This window comes from Ruditapes philippinarum, unplaced genomic scaffold (genome assembly GCF_026571515.1).
Source record: "Ruditapes philippinarum isolate M1 unplaced genomic scaffold, ASM2657151v2 ctg2601_1_1_1_1, whole genome shotgun sequence".
In the NCBI taxonomy this organism is placed as follows: domain Eukaryota; kingdom Metazoa; phylum Mollusca; class Bivalvia; order Venerida; family Veneridae; genus Ruditapes; species Ruditapes philippinarum.
The window spans coordinates 6,349-30,471 of NW_026861565.1; the positions used below are offsets into that span (position 1 = coordinate 6,349).

Consider the following 24,123-nt stretch of genomic DNA (forward strand, 5'->3'; position numbering starts at 1 on the left):
GGGTAATTTCCAATGGCATTGATTTATCGTTCATAAATGGAAAGTACATAATCATTATAAAAATTGAAAGGAATTATGGCAAGATTTAAACTTATTTGACTTTCACCTGTTCACTCATTATAATTATAGCCTTGGATGGGCATTATGCATTATGTCAAAAATATCTATTACATACTGTTTAATACTGTTTACATTCTATTAGTGTCAATTAAATGTACAAATATTTTTATAATTTTGAAATAAATTATTATGCACTTCAGAGTCCATCTAAGCTCTTGATATTTATATAATTTTTGTTCTTAAAATGATTGCCTTTTTATCTTCATGGTAATAAACTTTGTTGATTTCTGTCTGGATTATTTTATTAACAATAAACATAATAAGGCACATAAAAAACACTAACTTTACAATGTTTAAATAAAATGATGCAAATACTTTGGCAATGTTCTAAGGTTTCACTTTGTTCAAAACTTAAATTACCATATTATTAGGCTATTATTGTTTTTCAGCAGCTACTTAATTTGATAATCAAAAATGTCTTGGCTGAAAATCAGCAAATGCTTTCTGTATTGCAGATAGATTAATGAATGTGGCTTTCAATTGAAATAAAATGTAAATACATGTGTATTATTATAATCAATGTTTATTAAAGTCTATTAATTGGTTGAATTGACTAATAACCAATACAGAATCAAACAACTTTTAACTGACAGTATAGCTGGATGCTGCAAACTGACCAGTGAAAGAATATTTTGTGTAATTGCTGATAAAACTGGCAGTAGAATTTATGTCCAACAAAAAGCTTAAACCATTATTCTTGAAGTTTGGGAATTTAGTATGTTTTTGGCCAATAAAGATATTTTATTAGTAAATATTCCATGAAATCTATTAATTGTTTCAAATCTTTTTACAGCTCAGTTAAGTATATTAGTATAAGTACCTATTTTAAATAAGCGCTTCACACAGTTGTAAGAAAGACAGTCCAGGACTGACCAGGATGGGTGGTGTGAAATGCTGCAAATTGAAAAATATAGCTCGAACCTATGTTCAATTGTTGCAACCTATGTACAATTGTGGGGTAAAAAATTAGGACAATTTCTAACACGTTAATATTGCATGCCATTCTAATGACAATAGGTGCTAAGCATACTAAAATGTAATACCAGTGTTCTGCCTTGTCGACGATATGATGCATTAAATTGTTGCTAGTTTTCTTTACCGCATGGAGTGTTAGTGTTTACATCATGCGATTTAAAAACAAATGGAAACCTGATTAATGTAACATTATTAAACATGTTGGTTGAATTGGAAGGATTCGAACCCATGGAATGCAATTGGAAATATCTGCTCTCAGAGTCATGCAGGTCTCACGATCTTGATGGTCACTATTGTATTGGGCATATGTTTTCGGCGCGTTGGTTGGTGGCTGCCCCCGGGGGACCCTCGCCCACTTTGCGGCCCTCCAACCCTTCAGAACCATAATATTGAAAATTGGTGAAAAAACGTTGGGGTTATGGAGTTCAATTATTATTAAGATGAGTGCTGAAAAATGTGCAGCGAGTTGCATACCTTTACTAAATATGTATATATATAAATCAATTTTTTATTTTTTGTGGGAAATGAAGGTAATTGAATTAAAAGCATATACCAAATATATAAACATGTTTCAAATGAAAAATACTGCAGTTTAAATGGTTTTGGGGGTGGGAGGGTTGTGGGGTGGGTGGCTGATCAGCGCGCCGAACACCTATGGCATAGAGTGGTTCAGGAAAGGTATATTTGAAAAGTTGATGTGTTGATGCATAATTTATAGTTCAGTTGATTGAATGCACTTATTGTAAACATGTATCTAGCACATATTTGAAGCAGTTTGAACGTTATTGCTAAATTGATATCTCGAAAACATGCACTGTCAAATGTATATACATTTAGCTAGCACATATTTGGAGCGGTTTGAATGCTTTTGCTTAATTCATGTCAAGAGAAATGGCACTGAACTCGAGATCTTGATGGTTAACTTACTACCCAAATTATTGTGTTTCAGATAGTGCCATATTTGATTTATGAGCGCTAGTATATGCATATTTGTTGGAATGCTGCTTTATTTGCTAAGTTGAATTACCTACATGGCAGTGTTGTATTATAAATCATAAATTGGCTGGGCACGACTAATTTTTTTTTAAGTATTCAATTCGCCGGAGCCAATAATAGTATGATATTGGCGAAGCCAATATTGTATGTTATTGGCGGAGCCTTCGACTGGAAAACGGGAAATCTCCCGTTCACCATCCGAAGTCTAGTGGCGGCCGGCGAATAGACATTTTGTGATACTGGCGATACTGGTTTCTGCTTCCCAGAACCAATTTCGCGCAACAGTGTCAATGCTGTGTTGTTGCTCATATACATTTGTGAAAATTGACTATTTTGTGAATGAAGAATTGAAAGACTAGTATTGCTTTGATCAATTATTTTCTAGAACATACTGTTCCAAAAAGCTATACAGTTTGTTCCATTTGCTTGTTTTGATTTTGTGTCATTTGTTTGCTTTGCTATGGATGCCCTAACAGGGTTTTGTATGCCCGGTATCCAAACCTTTTGGCTTTTATTAATGGAGTCGTGCCCATAAAATGCCAAAGATAAACTAAGACATTACTCAGTGAGATAAATTACATATGCCACTTTGTATGACTATAAAATAAAATTAGTTAAAGTATGATATTGGTTTGTTGTTGTCCCTAATAATGATGACTATTTCTATAGAATAGTCTCTGTTATTTGGGGAACAACTTATACCCTGCCCTGGTTATGACGTAGGTACTGTATCTACGTCATATCCTTTTAACGCTGGCGTCGAATATTGTAACAAGGAAGAAGAAATGAGTTGTTGAAAAAACCCACCCGCCCTCCTCGTCAATTATGAGTGTGAAGTGTCAAAGATTTGAGCTTAAATTTAATACTAGTGTCATGCTTGTTTTGTTGTTTCTGTCCTCTTTTGATATGTTTTCAGATTAGCCAACATAAGCGACGTGTTTCAAGACAGCTAGCCCTACTAAATACCACGGAAGAGGTATCTTTTAGGAAAACTGCTTGGGCCAAAACCACCAGCAGAGAGAATTCGACAACGGTGCGACTCCAGAGATGTGTTCTATGAACTTTCAAATACTATATTTCACATGTTGTGTCTGCTAAATTTGCATTTTGCGGCCGGCGAATAGACATTTTGTGATACTGGCGATACTGGTTTCTGCTTCCCAGAACCAATTTCGCGCAACAGTGTCAATGCTGTGTTGTTGCTCATATACATTTGTGAAAATTGACTATTTTGTGAATGAAGAATTGAAAGACTAGTATTGCTTTGATCAATTATTTTCTAGAACATACTGTTCCAAAAAGCTATACAGTTTGTTCCATTTGCTTGTTTTGATTTTGTGTCATTTGTTTGCTTTGCTATGGATGCCCTAACAGGGTTTTGTATGCCCGGTATCCAAACCTTTTGGCTTTTATTAATGGAGTCGTGCCCATAAAATGCCAAAGATAAACTAAGACATTACTCAGTGAGATAAATTACATATGCCACTTTGTATGACTATAAAATAAAATTAGTTAAAGTATGATATTGGTTTGTTGTTGTCCCTAATAACAACCGCATGTACATTAATTATTAGAGCAACCTGATTAATAAAATCAGCTTTTAACTAACGATACGCTACAAGTAAACATAAGATTTGAACTTTTATCATGTTGAAATTAACTGTACATTGTAGTCTATTAAATTTAAATACATTGGCTGCGGTTGTATTAACAAACATATTAGCGAAACAAAGTAACCACAATTAAATGATATCATATTCGACATTCAAGTATAATCTTTCATAAGCATCAGTCACTGGTTTACTGTATGAAAATTGTTTGGTCTTTGGGCCCCGGATCAGTGGGTTTGAGTGCTATATTTTCCTTGAATACTTAAGTTGTTCAGATGTGTGTTGAGGAACATCAGTCATTGATAAAATAGAGAGAAAAAGAACCCCTAAACGGCAAAATTGAAAATGTTGTAGGTTCCGTTTGATAAAGCGCAAATTAACACTGGCCACGGTATCGCTACTGTGTCTTAAGCTGGTGAACCGAGGTGTTCCGTGGTGTTTTTCTGAGAAATCAAATTGCGTTTACACATCCCCGACAGAGCCCAGGTGTATTCCCGGTTCAGAACCCGATATAGCACTGGATATATACGATAAGCGCCGATGCTAAATCGGTGTATTTCCGCTTGATTCCGGTGGAAACCCGACTAACTGTCCATCCCGACCATCGCCGTTTTTGCCACGGTAATGCTATTGGTGATGCCGGTACTGTGCCGGTGACGCCCTGGTAATGCACCGATGCTTCCTGTTCAAGTTTATGAGAATAAAACTGACTGACCACGTTGACATCAGTCATTTGGTAAAAAGACAGCAGAGATGCCACCCGAAGGAAAGGGGATGGAAGTTAGAAAAAAACTGTCTACAACATCTTCAGAGGTTGAGGTACCTGAAGCTGAAAATGCACCAGCTGAAAAATTTTTCCTTCTCTCATTTAACAAATTGTCCATGCACGTGTTCCTTCTCTAAACAAAATGATCCAAAGTAGCACTTCAAGTTTATATATTCCTGTTCTTTAAATTTCCTGTATCGGCATGAGGTCGTTACACCACCGTATATCATCGTTGTATAACCGTACTTGTCTGCAATATCCGGGACATTACCGGCTCCAACAGGAGCGTTGTTGCCAGTGACCTCAATGTACCCAGGCTCTACCGTAGCTCTGCCTGTTTTACCGTAGCAACATCGTGTCATCACCGGGACTTTGCCGTTTGGACATTGATTGACACGCATCCCAGTTTACTACGATTTGTCACGGTATGGATGCAGTATAGATACGGTGGTTTCCCGGCAATTCCCTGTTCCAAGCCGATAGAACACGGATTTGGGCTTCCTCTCGGTTGAAGACAACCGTGGTGATCTCTCAGTTTGTTCCGGTTCACCATGGTTTGTCTCTTTACTTCACGGAATTTCAACGACCCAACGCCGGTTTACCACGGTTAATCATGGTTGACTAAACCGTGGCAAACCGGGACACCAAACCGGGACTGTGTAAATGGAGCTTAAACCGCCATAGTATGACTGTATTACTATTAGTACTAGCAAGAAAAAAAGGTCTTCAAATCAATGAAATTACTTAAACCGAATTCTGATCGCGACAATATCATAATACTTTTAAGATGTTGTCAATCAGGGTTATAAATGAAAAAGGGAGACAAAAGAAAAATACTTATCTATTGAGACTTGAATTTCAATTGTATCTTTCTAGAATACGCTTCTAGCGTCAATATTACATTATATAGCAGCTCAAATCCTCGATATTTAGGTTCATAAAAGAAAACAATTAAAACAAAGATACTTTTTGTTAAATGGCAATTACAGTAAAAATAAGTATGAGAGCGTTTTAAATTTAAATACTACTACTTTTAATCATGATTTTAACATGAATTTATATCTTGCGACATTTAACGTTAACATTGCGACATTTAACGGCAAATGATTTTGCGACATTTAGCGGCAGTTGCGACATTTAGCGTTAAGTGCGACATTTAGCGGCGTTGCGACATATAACAGCACCACAAGCATTACTCTTTACATATTTCCAGTAGAAATAACTTGCTTTTGTTAACAAAAGTGAAAAGGCGATGTCAAACGAGTTCATGTCGGTGGAACCTGTAGAAAGTGTCCTTCAAACTATTTTAAAGCCTGAAGCTTTTCTACGCGGCTTTTAGAAGTACATATACATGTATATAAAGTAATAATGCATTCGATTATCTGTGTGACATTAACTATCTTATTTTGCCACGCAGTCAGTATCTTACTTTAATTAGCAGTACTTTCCCGTTCATCATTGGCTCTGTCTGATCTGTCTATGTGAAAAGTATATATTATATGAGAGTTGGTCTGTTAATGTAGTGACGCAATGCAGTTGAAATCCGAGGGCGCGAGTTTTCAAAATATTTTCCAGGTTTTTTGACAACAGGTTATAAATTTCCAATTAACACGACTCTTTAATTTGCTACATTCATTTATAAGTTATTGAAAGCCAAGACACATTATTTTTAATCGGTACGGCGTGAAACATGCATGGGACTGACCAAACCGGCAACGGCCGATTGGTAAACATTTAGATGTTTGGGGTTAAAGTTAATAAAATTTCTTTATTGACAATATACTTGAAACAGATACACAAAATAAAACAATATACAAACAAGATAAATAAACAAAAGGACAAACTCTTTTTTCAATTTTCATTTAGTGTAAAAGTAAAATAGTAAAATCTGACAGCGTTTAGATTTATTTATATTATGATAAATATCAAATAAAAAAACTCTTTTTTTGAACGATTAAAATTTGCAAAAAAAAAATGCTAAAGATATCTCTTATCACCCCGTGTTTAAGAAAAGATCAAAAGATCCTGATTTTATATCACTGCTTTACGACATTAAAACTGATCGTATTTTGTTAAAATTAAATGGTAGATCTACATAAACAAAATATAGAAATTGCTGATTTGCAAATTAAATAACCAACCCTTATTTCGGATAAAACTGATAAATATAAACAAAACAAATAGAAAAATAATCGAATCAAAATTAGGATCAATTTTTGGATCAAAACCAATATTCGGATCAACTGAAAAATACCCATATCTTGTAAAATAATATTAAATTTATTCTAAAATTTCATAAGCATGCCATTTCAAGTCAAATTTTATCAAGTTGATATTTAATATTTAATCTACGAGGATAAACAATATTTGAGCTTTTTTAATTTGATTTTGATCCTGATCCTAGTGAACACGAGACTAGGCGTTATCATGTTGGTAGCTAAATTATTTAACATGTATTTTGATATCTCTTTAGCTTTGGAAGGCTAAACCTGGGTCCATCCATTATGTATATATATATCCAATAGGTTATGGACCGTATGAAATACTTGCATTTTCACTTCTTTAAGAGTTACTGATACAAGAATAAATTCACACTCTTTCATGTTAAAACATCATATAAAATAGCCACATCGCAACATTTGTATTTTGCATCTTTAAAGGAACTCCAATGAGGTTTTTTGACAAAAAGAAACAGGAATTTTTTCTTTGAACTGTGCACCATTTGATGTATTTCTGGGCTCAAAACATGTGTGCAAAATTTCAGATCATTCCCATATACCACCTGTAAATGTTTTCCCAGAATAATCATTTTTATTGTGCAAAATGGCCGATGCAACGCTTTTCACTCTAACCGGGCTAAAATTGTACTAAAAATTTAAACTATTGAGTATATTTCTTTATCATCAATTTATCTATGCAAAAACGTCTTATGGCTGTTTGACCTCAGTGGAGTACCTTTAAATGTTAACAAATTTTAAACATCAGTTGTTAGCAGAAAAGATTTATGAATATGATGACAGACAGAGATTTATACGATCTCGAATGGGTAATGTATCTTCTTAGATGAATGTAGCCAGTACAGCTTTAAACAGTCATGTTTTTATATTTCTTACTCATACATAATACTAAGAAGCTAGAAGCCCCGCTTGAAATTTCAAAATAGAAGTCTACATGTAGCATACAAAGGAAAAGCAATCCATTTTCCCTGAAAGAAAATATTCTCAAAATCTATTTTCCGTTAAACGACCAAACCATACCGCTGGACCCCTGTGCTTTCTTCGGTGTGGACGGGCCTGGAAACAAAAGCGAGAAATACAATTGCAACGTTAACAATGCTTAAAAATTCAAGACTGGGTGAAAATAATTCTGATGTTTTAATATTGAAAAAGTTGAAACTCCAAGTCATTGGTTATCGTCAAAAACAGATCAGCTAGCTCGGTTTTTAGGACAATCGTTATAAATCAAAACAGTTTCATTAATCACAGACATTAATCATGTCTCAAAAACGAATACGTTTTCCTTCTTTAGAAAAGGAAAATATGTCAACAATAACAAGACACCAAAAAAAATAATTTGTGAGAAATAAAAGCATTTTTGGGATGGCCTTTAAACATGATTATTAAACAAGAGGGCCATGATGGCCCTGAAGTCGCTCACCTGTATATAGCACCCCCGGCAGGGCCGATTTTACCCCCAGGGCTTTTATTTAAACAAACTTGGTAGACACCCATAAGATGTTTCATGCTAAACATCTAAGCTCTAGCTCATTGGGTTTCTTAAAAGAAGATATTTTAAGTTTTTACTATACACATATAGTTAATAAATGACACCCCTGGGGAGGGGCCAGTTTTGACCCCAGGGCTTTTGTTTGAACAAACTTTATAGACACTTACTAGAAGATGTTTCATGCTTAATATTTAAACTCTAGCTATTACAAAGAAGATTTTTAAGTTTTTGCTATACACATTTTAGGAAAATCAATGACCCCTGGGGCGGGGCCAATTTTGACCCCAGGGCTTTTATTTGAATATACTTGGTAGACACCCATTAGAACATGTTTCATCTAAATATCTTATCTCTAGCTCTTTGAGTTCTTTGAAAGAAGATTTTTTATGTTTTTACTATATGCATATAGGGAAAATCAATGACCCCCTGGGGCCGGGCCAATTTTGATCCCAGGGCTTTTATTTGAACAAACTTGGTAGACACTCATTAGAAGATGTTTCATGCTAAATATCTTAGCTCTAGCTCTTTGGGTTCTTTAAAAGAAGATTTTTAAAGTTTTTACTATATGCATATAGGGAAAATCAATGACCCCCTGGGGCGGGGCCAATTTTGACCCCAAGGCTTTTATTTGAACAAGCTTGGTAGACACTCACTAGAAGATGTTGCATGTCAAATATCTAAGCTCTAGCTCTTACGGTTTTTTAAAAGAAGATATTCTAAGTTTTTTCTTTCGGTTGCCATGGCAACCAGAGCTCTGCATGGAATTAAATTCTTTGAACAATTTTTAAAGTTGACCACCAAAGGAACGTTCCTGTGAAGTTTGGATGAAATTGGCTTATTAGTTTATGAGGAGATGTCATTTAAAGTAAAATTTTACGGACGGACGGACGACGGACGGACGCCGGACGAAAAGCGATCACAAAAGCTCACCCTGTCACTTTGTGACAGGTGAGCTAAAAACAAAAAACAAACATATGATATGCAATATAATATCATAGCAGAAATCTTTATCGACTCGTGATCCAAACATTATAAAAAATTGAAATTTATTCCTCCAACATCACGATAAAACTTGCCTTGTTTAGTTTTCATTTCTTGAAACATTTCCAGTTGCTCTTTCTGGTGTTCGGTAAGACCTTTCTTGTTTACAGGGGTGGCAGAGATATCTGGGGTTTTATCTCTCTCCAGGTATGCTGGAGTTTGAATCCCTCTGCCTGTATTTCTCTTGTCTTGGCTTGAAATATATACAAAAAAGTTTATCTATACGAGACGTGTCATGACAAAACCAACATAATGCGTTTGCGACCAGCATGGATCCAGACCAGCCTGCGCATCCGCGCAGTTTGATCAGGATCCATGCTGATCGCTTACAAACCCTATAACAAGTAGACAAACTGATAGCGAACAGCAAGGATCCTGATCAGACTGCACGGATGCGCAGGCTGGTGTGGATCCATGCTGGTCGCAAACGCATTATGTTGGTTTTGTCATGACACGGCTCAAATTATTATCTAAATATTGTGTAAGTTCATACAATGTTTTGTTTGGTTTAAATCAGACCAACGTCTGTAGCCTTGAAATCCCGATGCATGTTGACTTTCTTTTTATTTAAAATACTTAGCGACATCACTGAAGTGACGGGAGTGGAAATAATTTTTCGAGATTAATGTTCCATTTGATGTAGGTCTAGACCAATGACTTGCGTGCAAATTTTCAGATAATTCACTCACTCCCTTTATCAAGAATAATTACTCTATTTGTGAAAAATTATCCAAATTTGAAAAAGTTATGCAACGCTATTCACTCAAATCTATTCACTCAAATCGCAATAAGAAAAGCACAAAATACATTTTTCAATTTGTTTCTGAGTATATTTTGAATCATCTTTTGCATATCTTTCTGTTTTAAGTGCGCCAGCTGTTCTATGGAAGAAGTAAAATATTATGCGTTATGATTTCGGAACTCAGACCAGTTATTTAAATTATAACGGAGTGATCCCAAACCCAACCCTTGCTTTTTTCCAATAATAATCGTGAAGCGCTTCTATGTTCAAGATTTATAAGCTAACTATATGTAGATCTATTCCCTATTATAAGAATTGATGACTAATTCATTCGTTTTGTTATTTTTCAAACCTAAGCTAATATCTACTGTCAGTGGCTTTGCCGTTTTTTGTGTCACTTTTTAAGGAACGTATATATGTAGTTATAGTCAATAAAATGTTAAAAAGCGAATGTTTTAATCTTAGAATTCGACTTTAAAGGGACTCCATCGAGGTTTTTTGACATGACGGGACTGGAAATATTTTTTTGAGATTACTACTCCATTTGATGTAGATCTATACTAATAACTTATGTGCAAAATTTCAGATCATTAGCTCGCTCCGTTTTTCCAGAATAATTATTATAATAGTGAAAAACGACCCAAAATTGAAAAGCGTTTAAACGCTTTTCAATCAAATCGGACTGAGAATAGCAGAAACTTACGATTTTCAATGTATTTCTTGTATATTTCTTATTTATATTTCTGTTTAAAGTGCTCATGTTTATCTATGTGAAAAATTAAAATGTTATGTTTTTAAGCTTATAAACCTCAGTGGAGTTCCTTTAAAAAATGTATATCTATAGTCACCAAACTTTTATAATTTTAGCACCTGCTACGAAACATTCACAAAATCGTGATAGTATGATAGTCTTTAATAGTGAATACAAAGCACAAAATACCTTAACGATGTATCTTTGCTTGGACCATCAGGTAAACCAATCAACTCGTTCCTGGCTCGAACATATTCCTGGTCCCTTCTCTCGGCCAACATTATTTCCTTCCTGCTTTTCTTCTTCTTTTTCAGTTGACCAGGTCTCAGACAACCACACCATCGCCAGCTGCAAAGAAACTGGGTCTGGTGAATTATAATTTTTAGTAAAACTAGGAAGAAAAGGAAATAAGAACATCGCATAGAGTTTCAAACAGTAAATGCGATACTTACAATTATCAATCTGATTGTCGGAAAATATCTCTCTCTCTATTTTCAAAATGGTACATTTTTGTAAGAAATACATATATTTAAATTGGTATCTGGTCTGGAATTATTTGTTCACCTTTTTATGAAACAATTGTAATAAAACATGGTAAAACTTTGAAAAGCACAAAGCGATACTATAATTTCATTCATACACTAGCGTCTACTTAGATTCTGGGATGTCTGAAAGTTATTAGTTGCAAAATGAAAAATGTGAAGTTGTTTTAATTTTGACGTAATGATATCTTGTGGAAATAAGATTTCTTTACCTCGACTTCTTTTTAGTTTTCGACAACGTTTTATGAATCTTTTCCCTCTCATGGTCAAAGACACATCTCAGCACTGTGAGAACAATACAAACTATCAAGAACATAAACACAACTAATGCAGCTGCCGAAATCAACGTAAGTGCTGACGTAGTACACAGAAAACATTCGGATACCCTCTCGTACGTCATTATGGTCGGTCTTTCTGTGTAAGTCACTGTCAACGTCACTGTCGCCGAGAGAGATCCAGGGTTCGTTCCTTTATCATTGATAAGAACGGTTATATAAAAAGATGTGTTGTAATCCATGGTAAATTCGGTGAATACTGAAACATTTCCGCTCGCATCAACTTGAAAAAAGGTTTTCCCGTATCCGGTACTAAGTCCTATGATGCTGTATTCCAACTCGGCGTTAACCGTGCTGTCTATATCCGAACAGTCCACGTTCACAAGGGTTGAATTGACGGTCTGCGCATATGTCAATGAGAAACTGGTTACTGATGGAGTACAGATTGGGTTGTTGTCATTTATATCTGTGATTGTTATAGCGTAAGTTGTATCGTCACTCAAACCGTCAAGATCAGAACAACGAACTGTGAGATTCACTTCATTTGCAAGGTTGACGTCATCGTAGTCGTAGTCTAACGCGAGGGTAATTTGGGCAGTGGCAGGATCAATGGAGAAATATACAGATTCCGTGCTGAAGAGTATCGTATATGTAATGCTATCTGGTGGTACATTGTCAGGGTCGGTACATAACTGATCCGGTATACCAACAACAGTTCCGCTCTGAAATGAAGCAGTACACCATCATTTAGTGCAATTATACATGTAGAGGACTTGAAAATATACAGTGCAATGGGTGATAATATTATTATTATGAATAATATTCATCTAAATTTTGGCATGTTTTATCAAGTTGTCATCATAATTCATGCAACGAGTACAACTTACGAATAATATATAAAAGCAGAAATCAGAATTATGAGTCCCTTTGTTACCCTCATTGTTCAAAACATTTTTTCTGACAATGTCATTGGAATTCATCGTGTATTGGTTAAAGATAAAACACAAAAAGGTAGTTTTGAGCAGACAATCCAACTAAAATAAATTTTGTATACAGTAAACCAATGCTGCTGTATGAAGTAATAACCGTATGCAAATTATGTCTGCAATGTCTAAACAAGGGCAATTTGAAAACAAATGTTTTTTTTTTGTTTTTGTTTTACGAACTGTATTTAATTTGCCTTTTGATTTTTTTACAAAAGTTTTGTAATTCTTTAATGGCAACTTTATTCTTAGACTAAACAGTTGTAGATATCCTTATTAAGCTGAAGGTTTTAAAACTAGTTACAAATACAGTTAAAAAAATTTAGACAATGTTTAAATATAAAAAGAACTCTGTCATCCATTCACTTGTCACATTGTGTACATTTACAAAATATCAGGCTTCAATTTGATCTTTTACTTAAGTACAACCATAAACACAGTGAAATATAAAGGTTAATCTTTAGTCTCCATGGGACCCCTGTATTAACATTAGATTGTAAAAGTGTGTTGAAATACAATTTGATATTTATAAAGTATCCAAGGAAAGCTATTTTGCCATGCTAATTGCTGAATGCTAAATGATAACTGCGTAATGAAAAATGCTAATTGCTGTCTGATCATTGCAGATATAAAACTCTTTGGAAAAGAACATATGGTTAAAAAGATAACAAGTGGGCTATGGTAGCCCCCATATCGCTCACCTGATTATTGAGACTCTGAATTAACATTGTTTGCAATGAATGAAAGGCAGAGATATAATGCAATACTCTTAAACTGATACCATGGAATTCATATCCATAGCTGAAATATTGCAAATGTTAATAAGGTTTTTCCATGTATGCCTTTTTATGTGCTGTTACCTTTCTGACCTCACATGACCCATAAACAAGAATCATACAAACAACCTTTCTGACCAATTTCCAGGATATTTTGGCTAAATATTTAAGCTCTAGAATGATAACAAAGTTTTTCCATTTTTGGTATGTGTGAAATAGATTTTGACCATGGATGGCCAATGTTCAAAGCTAAGCTAGAAATCATCTAAATAACTATTTTCCAGGATATTTGGACTTTAACAGTATCCTTTACAGTGTTAGCAAGGTCCTCCCATATTTGGGCTGTGTAAGCTAGTTTTAGATGACAGATGAACTTTATTTGAACTTAAGCTAGAAATCATACAAACAACCTTTCTGATCAATTTCCAGGATATTTGGACCAAAACGATATACTCTAAGTGTTAAGGAGGATTTTCAATATTTGGACTGTATGACCTACTTTTTGATCCAAGATGACCCATATTCGAACTTGAGCAAGAAATCATTTTAACAACATTTTTGATTAATATTATCTATGAAATTAATACCAAAACAATAGCCTCTTTAGAGTGTTAGGAAGGTTTTTCCATATTTGGGTTGTGTGACCTAGTTTTCGACTTCAAATGACCCATATTTGAAACTGCTCTAGAAACCACTAAAACCAAATATCAAGATGTTTGGACTAAAACTGGGGCGTTCTTCCATATTTGGAAACCTATGGGCCCTCGGGTTGGGTCCATTTTTGACACTAGAGACAAACTTTCAACAACTCGGTTAGTGGACATATAAATTTATTAAATTATAATAAACTAAAAAATGGCCCCGCCCGAGGGCCCATAGGTGTCTAATATGGAAAAACACTCTGTTTCAGTCCAAATATCCTGAAATTTGGCCAGAAGGGTTGTTCAGCCATCTCCTTGGCGACATAACCTTCTCCTTCACGACAGAGCTGTCTCCCAGAATAAATATCGTATATTTTCTTTAATAACTGATGTTTTGATCTAATTTCAATTTTAATTGATTTCTAGACCATATATCTACTTAACATTGGTATTTGTTTTTAATCTGAATCGCCATTAAGATGAAAATTGGAGGAAAAATAACCTGTTTCATGATGAAAACCGGACCATTTCATCGCTAAATTCGGTAAATGGGAAACGCCGCCACAAATATATTTCAAACACAATCATGACAACTGTACGTTTTCTGGAAATGTTAATCAAATCTACATGCCATAGCATTCTCCGAATTTCGATTTTGGTGTAGAGTTTACAAAATATATGAAAAATGACAACCCTTTTACATTTGATGACATCTGAATTTAGCGACATGCACAAGCTCGGAAGTAGTGATAGAGCAATTAACCGTATACCTCCGAAAGCGGTACCAGGCGTGATTAAGCATTGTAACTAAGGAACTAGCATTGCATTTTTACAGCAACAAAACAATCAAATCTAACATGTAAACAGACAAAACACCATCTCTTTCTGCATCGTACGGAAATATTTGCATGTAGTTTCAAACGTCAAAAGAAAAAGCATACAAACCGCGCTTTCTTCTATCGTCACGGGCGTTGGCGTCCCTGTGAACGTAGGTTGTTCATTTATGTTACTAACGCTGACTGTCAATGTAAAAGTTGATGTTGTCTGTACATCGATATAGTCCTGGATTTCCACTTCAATTATGTATTCGGTAGCTATCTCGTAGTCTAACGTTTGGTCACCTAGGAGGAATATTTCCCCGGCTGTTGAAGTAAAAGATAAACATTGATAAAGTACAAGTACAATGTAATTATAAAACTTCCATAGATTAAAAAACGCCAAGGGAATGCTGTTAGTGACATAGATCTAGTTATAAAATCAAATAGTAAAATTAAGAGAGTTGTAATGCTGTACTTGATACAGAGAAGCAATTAAGCAAAGCAAATATCTTTGCCAATTTGTTTAATATTTGAGAAGCATTAGAATTTCAAATAATGCCTCAGTACATTGTACTTGTCATGGTGGCCGGGGGGGGGTCTCAGTCAAGAACTTTTGCAGCCCCACTGTCACAATATTCATTGTATATGACGTCTTCTGTCTTAATGTTATCGTTTTGGAGTCAGCAGTCTGCACAGTACAAACTGACAAATAAAGGGCGCCGCTGCAACAATTAACTTTCTTCATACATAGCCTACGCATCAAATTCCACAGACACTTGGGGTTTGGAGCTCAAAACGCCTTTAAAATCCAAATAAAATGCATATTTGTCAATCCCAGCACATGTCCTGATCATATATATATATATATATATATATAAAACTTAATATAAGCCGTTTTGAAAAAAAAATTATATTTCAACATCTATAATAATACTTATAGGCGTTTTGAGCTCCAAACCCTAAGTGTCTGTGTCAAATTCCAGTAGAAAATGTTTCAATGTCTTATAATATAGTAATCGAAAATGCTTCAAGGGCTTAACAATTAGTGCATATATTAACTATTGCATTTATTGGCACTATCATTCCATGTCTGATTTAAAAGGTAATATCCATATTAACACACTTACTCGCTGGTACCAGTTCAAAGGCGCCATTAGTGGTTGTCTCGGTCATTTTGACAGTATCTCCTTCGGCATCGTATGTATCGATATCATGCACTAAAAGCCTTCCCGACGTGAATTCCGGTAAAGTAATACTATGGTCAGGACTCACCCCATCCGCGAATTCAGGCGCAGTATTTCGATCTGTTCAAAGATATTTCTAAAGTTTTTAATATTGTTTCATTAAATTGCAATATTTTAAAGCCACACGATATTTTCAGGTTGCGAAAACAAGTAAAAAGTAGTCCAAAGATGGCGAATGTATTACATATAGTTGTCGTTTAGAATGGCTGAGTGAGATTAAGATCAACAAACATAGTGCCATATCTTTAACTTAGGGATTCCACGCTACCATCAAAGTGTACCATCTTCCCCTAATTCCCCGCTGTAACCAAAATAAAAAGTTAAAAGAAATGTCAATTAAGTCCTACTTTTAGTAGTCTTAATGATAATCTGACACTATTAATATAAAAAAATTCTTTTTCTTTCTTCTTCTTCTTTATTTGTGTGTGTGTGGGGGGGGGGGTAAGCAGGTTAGCGAACAATGGTACATGTACATTGTACACTTTGAGGGTAGTACCAAATGAAAGCGTATTTTATTGGGTAATTTATTGTGTTTGTTAGCTTTAAAACTAGTTAAAAAGATATGAAATACACATGTAGTACTTAGCGTCAATTATAACTGTAAGATATCAAAGCATTAGGTTCGATTCCCGGAATGTACATGTTATTTTCTTTGTTGTTAATCGTGAAATAGTTCCACGGTCATTTGCTCAGTACTTCTGGTTCGGCTTTACATAAGTAATTATCAATTCAATGCGAAAGTTAAGTAAACTGCTTAACAGCTTGCCAAAGAATGGTACGGTGGCTGAACTGGGTTCTGGTGAATTCAAAGCGGCTTTCTGTCGTGACCCAGAGTGTAAACTACAAATCTGAAAGAAGGCACTAATCGCAACAGATTTACATAAAAATTGCACACTCGGTTCGATTGAGTCAGTACATGAGTGCAACAACTGGCTTTGGCGGTACTTAGCTTAAAAAATGATCACCACACACGACAACACGCATTCACATTTGTGTGAAAAGTCAACATGTTGTTCTACAAATACTAGTACATTACCGTTTATGTTAACGGTTACTGTCACAGTGCTACTGGCTGACTTCTCGTCGGCTACTTTAACCTGAACAACATACTGGGCTTCGTCATCATAGTCAATAAGGTTGTAGTGAATTTTCAACATATCTACAACAATAAAAATAAACGTTGGATTGGTGTCCCGACTATCCCCCTGTTTGATAACACTTTATAGAATTATATAGAAGCCTTAAAATTATGTATTCTGTGGAGACTTTGGCAAATTTTATACAAAGCTAATGATGTTTAACAGTAGTAAATAAAGTATTTCTTATATCAAATGATATATATTTTACATACGTACACGTATAAAATTAATAATGATCCTTTATACAAGAAACATATTACCGTACATTTAGGTTCTCATAGACCGACTTTAAGTGACCTTCATTTGTTTCAAAATTCATATCTACTTTGTGCTTCAGAATTAAACCTTTGAGGGCATTACTGATGACATGTCAGGGGTCCTTGCTCATAGCAAAAGCTGCATACTGTGCCTTAACGGACTAAATGAACCTCATTTATCGTAGATAATTCAAGTGTATATAGTATGCATACAAATTAATTTAATCCAATTAGATAAGGAATAAACATAATTTAAATTGTTATCGATTTAATTTGCAATCGTATTGTCAGATGTGCATGTATCCTACAAGAACATTTCAAAGAATAACTACATGCATTAACATCCTATCAATTTAAATTTAACGCTACGCATTAGGATCTGGCGGGCACCAATATGAGGTCATCATCTCGTAACCTTTCAAACAGTCAATCATCGACGAGCTTTTGATATTTTGAAAAGGATACGGTTTCTAATTTGAACCGCTGGAAATCCAATACCGAAAAGGTCATTTTCACGATTTCGAGAACTAATATGGCTATGTCCTTATATATATATAGCTTCCAGGACTGGCAAAACATTTTTGCCCATTAAAAATTGAGTCTATTATATCCAGTTTATTTGTTTCAAATTACTTCAAACATTTTTTTTCTAACAAAAAATAAACAATTCTTTAACTTCACCGGTCAGCGAAATTTTTATACTTCGTCTAATGCCTGTAATTATGTAAATAACGGATTGATTGCATGGCTAAAAGCAGTCTTTCGTGAAATCAGAATCACAATAAAGGCGGCAGTCAGATCTATATGAAGAAATAACTTTAGGAAATCAGAATTTATTTTAATTATGAAGTACAAATGTTGGACATTGAAAAGGCAACTTATTATAGATATTAAAACATTTTTTACAAAATGTCATAATTGAATAACAAATCTGTGTATAGTTATGACCTTTAAGATTCACTTTGTCCTCATCAGACTTCTGTCACGATTTATAGTAAAAACTAACTGAAAAGGTTCTTCTGAGAACAAAATGGTTTTTTTCTTGTTAAAAAAAAACAGTTAAGTGAATAAAAATGTAAATGCATTTGGTGTAAATTGATTTTAATATTTCATTATTGAAATACACAACCAAGTCGAGACATATTGAAATCTAGCGCATACATATTAAGATATGGCTATTTTTTCATAAGAAAATGACTATTACAAATAAAATTACAATTATACAATTATAAGTTACATTAATAAATACAGGACCACTGATGACAATTCCTTCGAAATTGCCTTTTTAAGTAACAAAACACCATTACTTAAACATGCATTGTACTGCCGCAAAACTTCAGTTCTACAAAACGTCACATACAAAGCGTACATGTGTTGCATTTCCTCCAGCAAAAAGGCTGGATGCCGCCACATAACGTCTGCATTCTAGGAAAAATTGTCAATTGGATGCGCAGCATTATATCACTCGAACTACGCCCTCGTGATATACCTCGCATCCGAACCTCAAAGTGATTTTAAATAAAAATCACTGTACGGGATATTTCTTATTTCTTAATTCAGACATATTGGTAACTGCCTCTGACCAATCAGATCGCTTGTTCTAATAACTAAAGTTTTACTTCACTTACCATTTGAGAAGGTGAAAAAATTGCTTTCCGGTTCTGCTGGTGTGATGCTGTCAATAGCCTGGTTCGGTAGAGGAGACGGCGTGTCGGGGTCCGTGTAACTCAATGTGAATATATTCATTCCAGCTTTTATCGTCTTTGCTGACAGATCTACAGTTGCTGTAAATTCATAGACAGTTATTCATTAAATATATAGTTTAATTATATACTAATAATTTGATCACTGATAAAAGTATTTAATAGCATATTTTTTTTTTAAAAATTAAACAAAGTGACAATTGGCAATCGCTTTACTATGTAATAATTTACCCATGTAATTTGTTATGAACAATGAGATTGCTTTTTTACCACCATGTGCATGCTTTAAACAGAAATGCGTTCTTAAAAAAAAACGTTACTTTTTTGAGTTTTTGAGGAACGATCTAATTGAATACATGGTTCTTGATGAGATTCTTACATTACGGAGAAATTACGGAGAAGTATTTGCAGAATATTTGTTTTGTTTATTATTATACATCATAATGTACTTATAATATACGTACTGTGATCGTTTAATATCGTCGGTGCAACATTTTGTATAAGATTGACAGTGACAGTTGCATCCGCCGACACGGTTCCTTCTTCGCATCGTACTGTGACGGTATATGTCGGTGTGGTAGCATGATCAAAACCAGGAGATAATGCAACCTTAACCAAGTATTGACCTACAGGTATTTTGTAAATCATACAAGTGTAATTATTTAACAAGGTATATTTGATTAACAAGCGCAGCAAATTTTAGAAAATTAGACTCGTTATACAAGGGGAAGAATCACGCCGTTCGTTACCCAAACAAACAAGATGGCGGATGCAGCCAAAAAGTATGTTTTTCTCTTTTTTCTCTGAAATTCGTGATGTTCTAAAGTATAGGTACATATAACAACCTTCTCCATAATTTTCCTGGCACACAGGATTTTATTTCATGATGTTTCGTCCCGTACTTCATCTAAAATGCGCGTCACCAGATTCGAAGCGAGAGAATTTTCCACCGGTTTGATCGTGGTAACGTACGGCTTTTTCTCTTCGAATCTGGTGACGCGCATTTCAGATGAGGTACGGGACGAAACATCATGAAATAAAATCCTGTGTGCCAGGAAAATTGTGGAGAAGGTTGTTATATGTACCTTTACATTAGAACATCACGAATTTCAGAGAAAAAAGGGAAAACCCTATTTTTTTGGCTGCATCCGCCATCTTGTTTGTTTGGTTAACGAACGGCGTGATTCTCCACCGTGATATACACTAGAATTTGATAAAAATTGGAACAAAATTTACAACACATAACAATTATAATATCTGTTGAGCTTATGAGTTTTCTACCGTCACTGTACCTTTCTTTATAAAATTGGTCCAATATAAATCTATTCAAAGTTAAGCTTAAATGAGCTGTGTCACGACAAAACCAACATAGTGGGTTTGCGACCAGCATGGAACGCGCAGTCTGATCAGGATCCATGCTGTTCGCTTATACGAACTCTATAACAAGTAGAGAAACTGATAGTGAACAGCATGGATCCTGATCAGACTGCACGAATGCGCAGGCTGGTCTGGATCCATGCTGGTCGCAAACCCACTATGTTGGTTTTGTCGTGACGCGGCTCAAATATTTTTACTATGCAAATTAATAAGAAACGATCTTACCCCCGCCAGCCCCTGCTGGTATTGTAAATTTTGTTTGTGCCGGATTGAAAAAGCATGTGACAGTTGTAATGCTAGGGCTCTGATAATACGTCACACTGTACAACAGCTCGCCACCGGAAGTATCTTCAAAGACCGATACAGATGCCGGCAAGTCTCCAATCTCTATGACCCCGGCGCATTCACCTGAATATATAATATTTATTCATTTATAGATGTATGTTCTTCTTTCTAGCTATACTAATGGTATTCTTGTGAAAAACAAGGTTCCATGATCGATTCTTTACCCACAGCGTAACTGGTGCGCGGAGTTTGACACCAAAATAACCAATGCTGCCTTTTATATAGGACAATATTGCTGTATAAATGCACTTCTACGGCGACTGATCATGGTCTGCACTATTCGCTATTCAGTCAGAACAAATTATGATTTTTTTTCCCCTAAAAGGACAAATAGTTATGTTCGGATTGAAAGATTGACATGTCCTTTTAAGATATAAGGCGAAGTTAGGGTACAAAACAAATCATAAAATAAGTACAATAAATGTCAAACATTAACATACAGTATCTATAAGACTTTGTCTTGTAATAAAATATATATCATGATAATGTAGATGAGTAAATTTCTGTAAAAAGTTGACAAAATACTTCATTCTTAATCTGCATGTAGATGAGTAAATTTCTGTAAAAAGTTGACAAAATACTTAATTCTTAATCTGCATGTAGATGAGTAAATTTCTGTAAAAAGTTGACAAAATACTTCATTCTTAATCTGCATGTAGATGAGTAAAATTCTGTAAAAAGTTGACAAACTTAATCTGCAGGGAACGGAAACAACTAGCCTTTACCACCAGTTTAATCAGTTTAATACCAGGTCAAAATCCATCTCCGCACAGACTGACCTAACTCGATATTGTTTGAAGGTTTTTCTTCTTTTTTTTCTCTTTTTTTTAATGAAATCCCTTGGACCGCGAGTCGACTGTTCCAAATTCCAAATTCGAAGCAGGTCAAATCCATTATATTAACATCAGCAATCTTATGAATATATTTTATAAAATTTAGTTAAAGTAATATTATACCGGTTACATAATCTAATGGTTGAGTCTTGAAAGGGTTGTAATAAAGAATATTTCTGCTATTTGAAGCACATGAATATTGTACTTACACAGAATAAAATGTTCGGAACAAAATATTTTTTTAGTTATATTTAAGAATAAATAAATATAAATATAAATAAGCATATCTTGATGTTCATATGAATGAATGAGTGAGTGAATGAATGAATGAATAAATATATGAACGAACGAATGAACGAACGAACGAATGATGCAATATACGTATATGTTTAAACAAATTGTTGAGTGTCTGTCGAAAGTATATGAATTGTTTTATTCTAAAAATTACATATTATACATTCATTTTTCTACCTATGCATGTCCTGTTGTTGTTGTTTTTGTTGTTTTCTATTTCAGAAGGCCACATTGGAAATAAGATATATATGATTGTTATTGTATGTTCTTAATGTGTAACATTCTTTAAATAAAGATGATATTATTATTATTATTATTATTAAGGTTTTTTTTCGTTAAGCAATGATTATGTGCATGCGCCATACACTTTTAATATGAAATGCACTACCATATACATTTCATACAAGCATTTAAGATAAAATCTTTTTTTTTTAAATACAAATAATAATTTTTGTAGCAGATATATAGCTTTATACACTGACTTATCAAAATTCTTACATTCCATCTATCCATCTTATTACCTTAAATTACCCTATTTAATTTATTTTCTATCGACTATTTGTCTAAATTGCGTGTGATCATGATTTCTATAAATAACACAATAAAAAAATGATTTGAATTATACAATAAAATAGAACATACCTGGTACAAAAAGACTCAAAAAGAATCCAAGTATTAAACATAACATTTCATATATATTCTTAGAGTAGCGTACAGCATTTCAAAGTACTCTATTCACTTTTTGATAACACATTAAGTTAAATAAAATCAGGTCTGAAAAAATTATATGTGACATTTTTTCTTCAGTTTTAAAATCGTATCGCAATTCACCGGAGTCATTGGCGCAGTAAGCGAAAAGACAATTGGTCTATTATAATCTCTTTATATTTCACTGATCTATAGGCTTAGATAATATTAAACAATAGAAGTTTATTTTTACTTTATTTTAGTTACGTTATTCTTTTTAAATATCTGACCAAATCTTATTTCAGATATAATACTATTGTAAATGCATATGCCGTTGGAAAATAAAGTGACACAATTACTCTACTACAATGTAATGGGCGATTTAATAAAAGTATTGAAATTTATTGACTATTAACCTTTACTTTTTTTGGGAAGGAGATGAACACGTGATTTGTATGTCATTATCTTATGTTTATATGTAAATCATTATATATATAAATATATAAAGGATTCAATCGAGACTAATTCAAGGGCAGTAACCTTGCCTTAAATAATCTAAACTGTACCGAGTGAATGGTTCGCTCATTACAGTGTCTGAAAATGTATCAATAGTGAGGCAATTTAAATCTTTTCCATCTATAAAATATTCCATTCAACTTTTAGTACGTTTATAAACTAGCCCTAACAGTATTTAAATGGCCTGTCATATTACAATTGAAAAACATCATCATTTAAAATTAAATAGTACGACGCTGTTATTGCTGTGCGCTGATCTTGTCTGCACTGGTTACATTGGCAAATTTCGTTAATGTCAGCAAGTTAAGCTCTCTTTGTGGCCAGCTTAAGAGAACTGACCTCCAATTCGAATGGATAGAATTATAGTATATGTTTACATTTATTCAAGTTTTGTTTGTTTGCTTCATTTTACGCCTTTTCTCAATATAGACGGGCAGTTTCCTAAACATCGTTCCTGACTACCTTCCTCTGCGCTAAACTACCAACAAGCATCTCCCGGGGATCGATTCAAGTAAAGAATACTAAATATCATAACACCATGATCAGTTTTTTTCTTCAAGCCACCAAGCCAACAAATATTTATCTTTATATTACATATTACTACTTTATCTATATTTGTCACCATATAATTGCTTCACACGTGGTTTTTACACAAAAACAACATATTTTACTTATAACAACCATATTATCATTGGTAAATACTCCAAAGGCTGACAATAAGTCTCAGTAATATAAATATTCCTCTCCACAGAAGAATTATTCGGAACACCTCGCCAATAACATAATTATAAGCCTTACCCGAAGGTTGACGGAAATGGCCGTAAATTTGCGATTGCTAAAAATTAAACAATTCGATATTTAGCCAAATTCATATACACGAACGTGCAAAAATGTCGCAGTTTATGTGATCGCTAATGATTAAATTACCATGGCAACGAAGATATTGGATTTTCTTGAGGAAATGTT

At 34.2% G+C, this 24,123-nt stretch overlaps 1 protein-coding gene across 1 annotated transcript; it reads right to left on the reverse strand.

The window, feature by feature from the left end:
- Positions 1-6,215: 6,215 nt before the first annotated feature.
- Positions 6,216-22,787, reverse strand: LOC132716181 (protocadherin Fat 1-like). Its single transcript, XM_060699388.1, has 11 exons — positions 22,597-22,787; positions 20,708-20,890; positions 19,570-19,731; positions 19,031-19,186; positions 17,043-17,165; positions 15,890-16,066; positions 14,890-15,086; positions 11,482-12,266; positions 10,917-11,075; positions 9,270-9,427; positions 6,216-7,760 (listed from the first exon to the last, which is right to left on the reverse strand). Exons 1-11 carry the CDS (start codon positions 22,640-22,642, stop codon positions 7,696-7,698), a joined length of 2,211 nt encoding a protein of 736 aa, XP_060555371.1. The 5' UTR covers positions 22,643-22,787; the 3' UTR covers positions 6,216-7,695.
- Between the last annotated feature and the right edge of the window lie 1,336 nt (positions 22,788-24,123).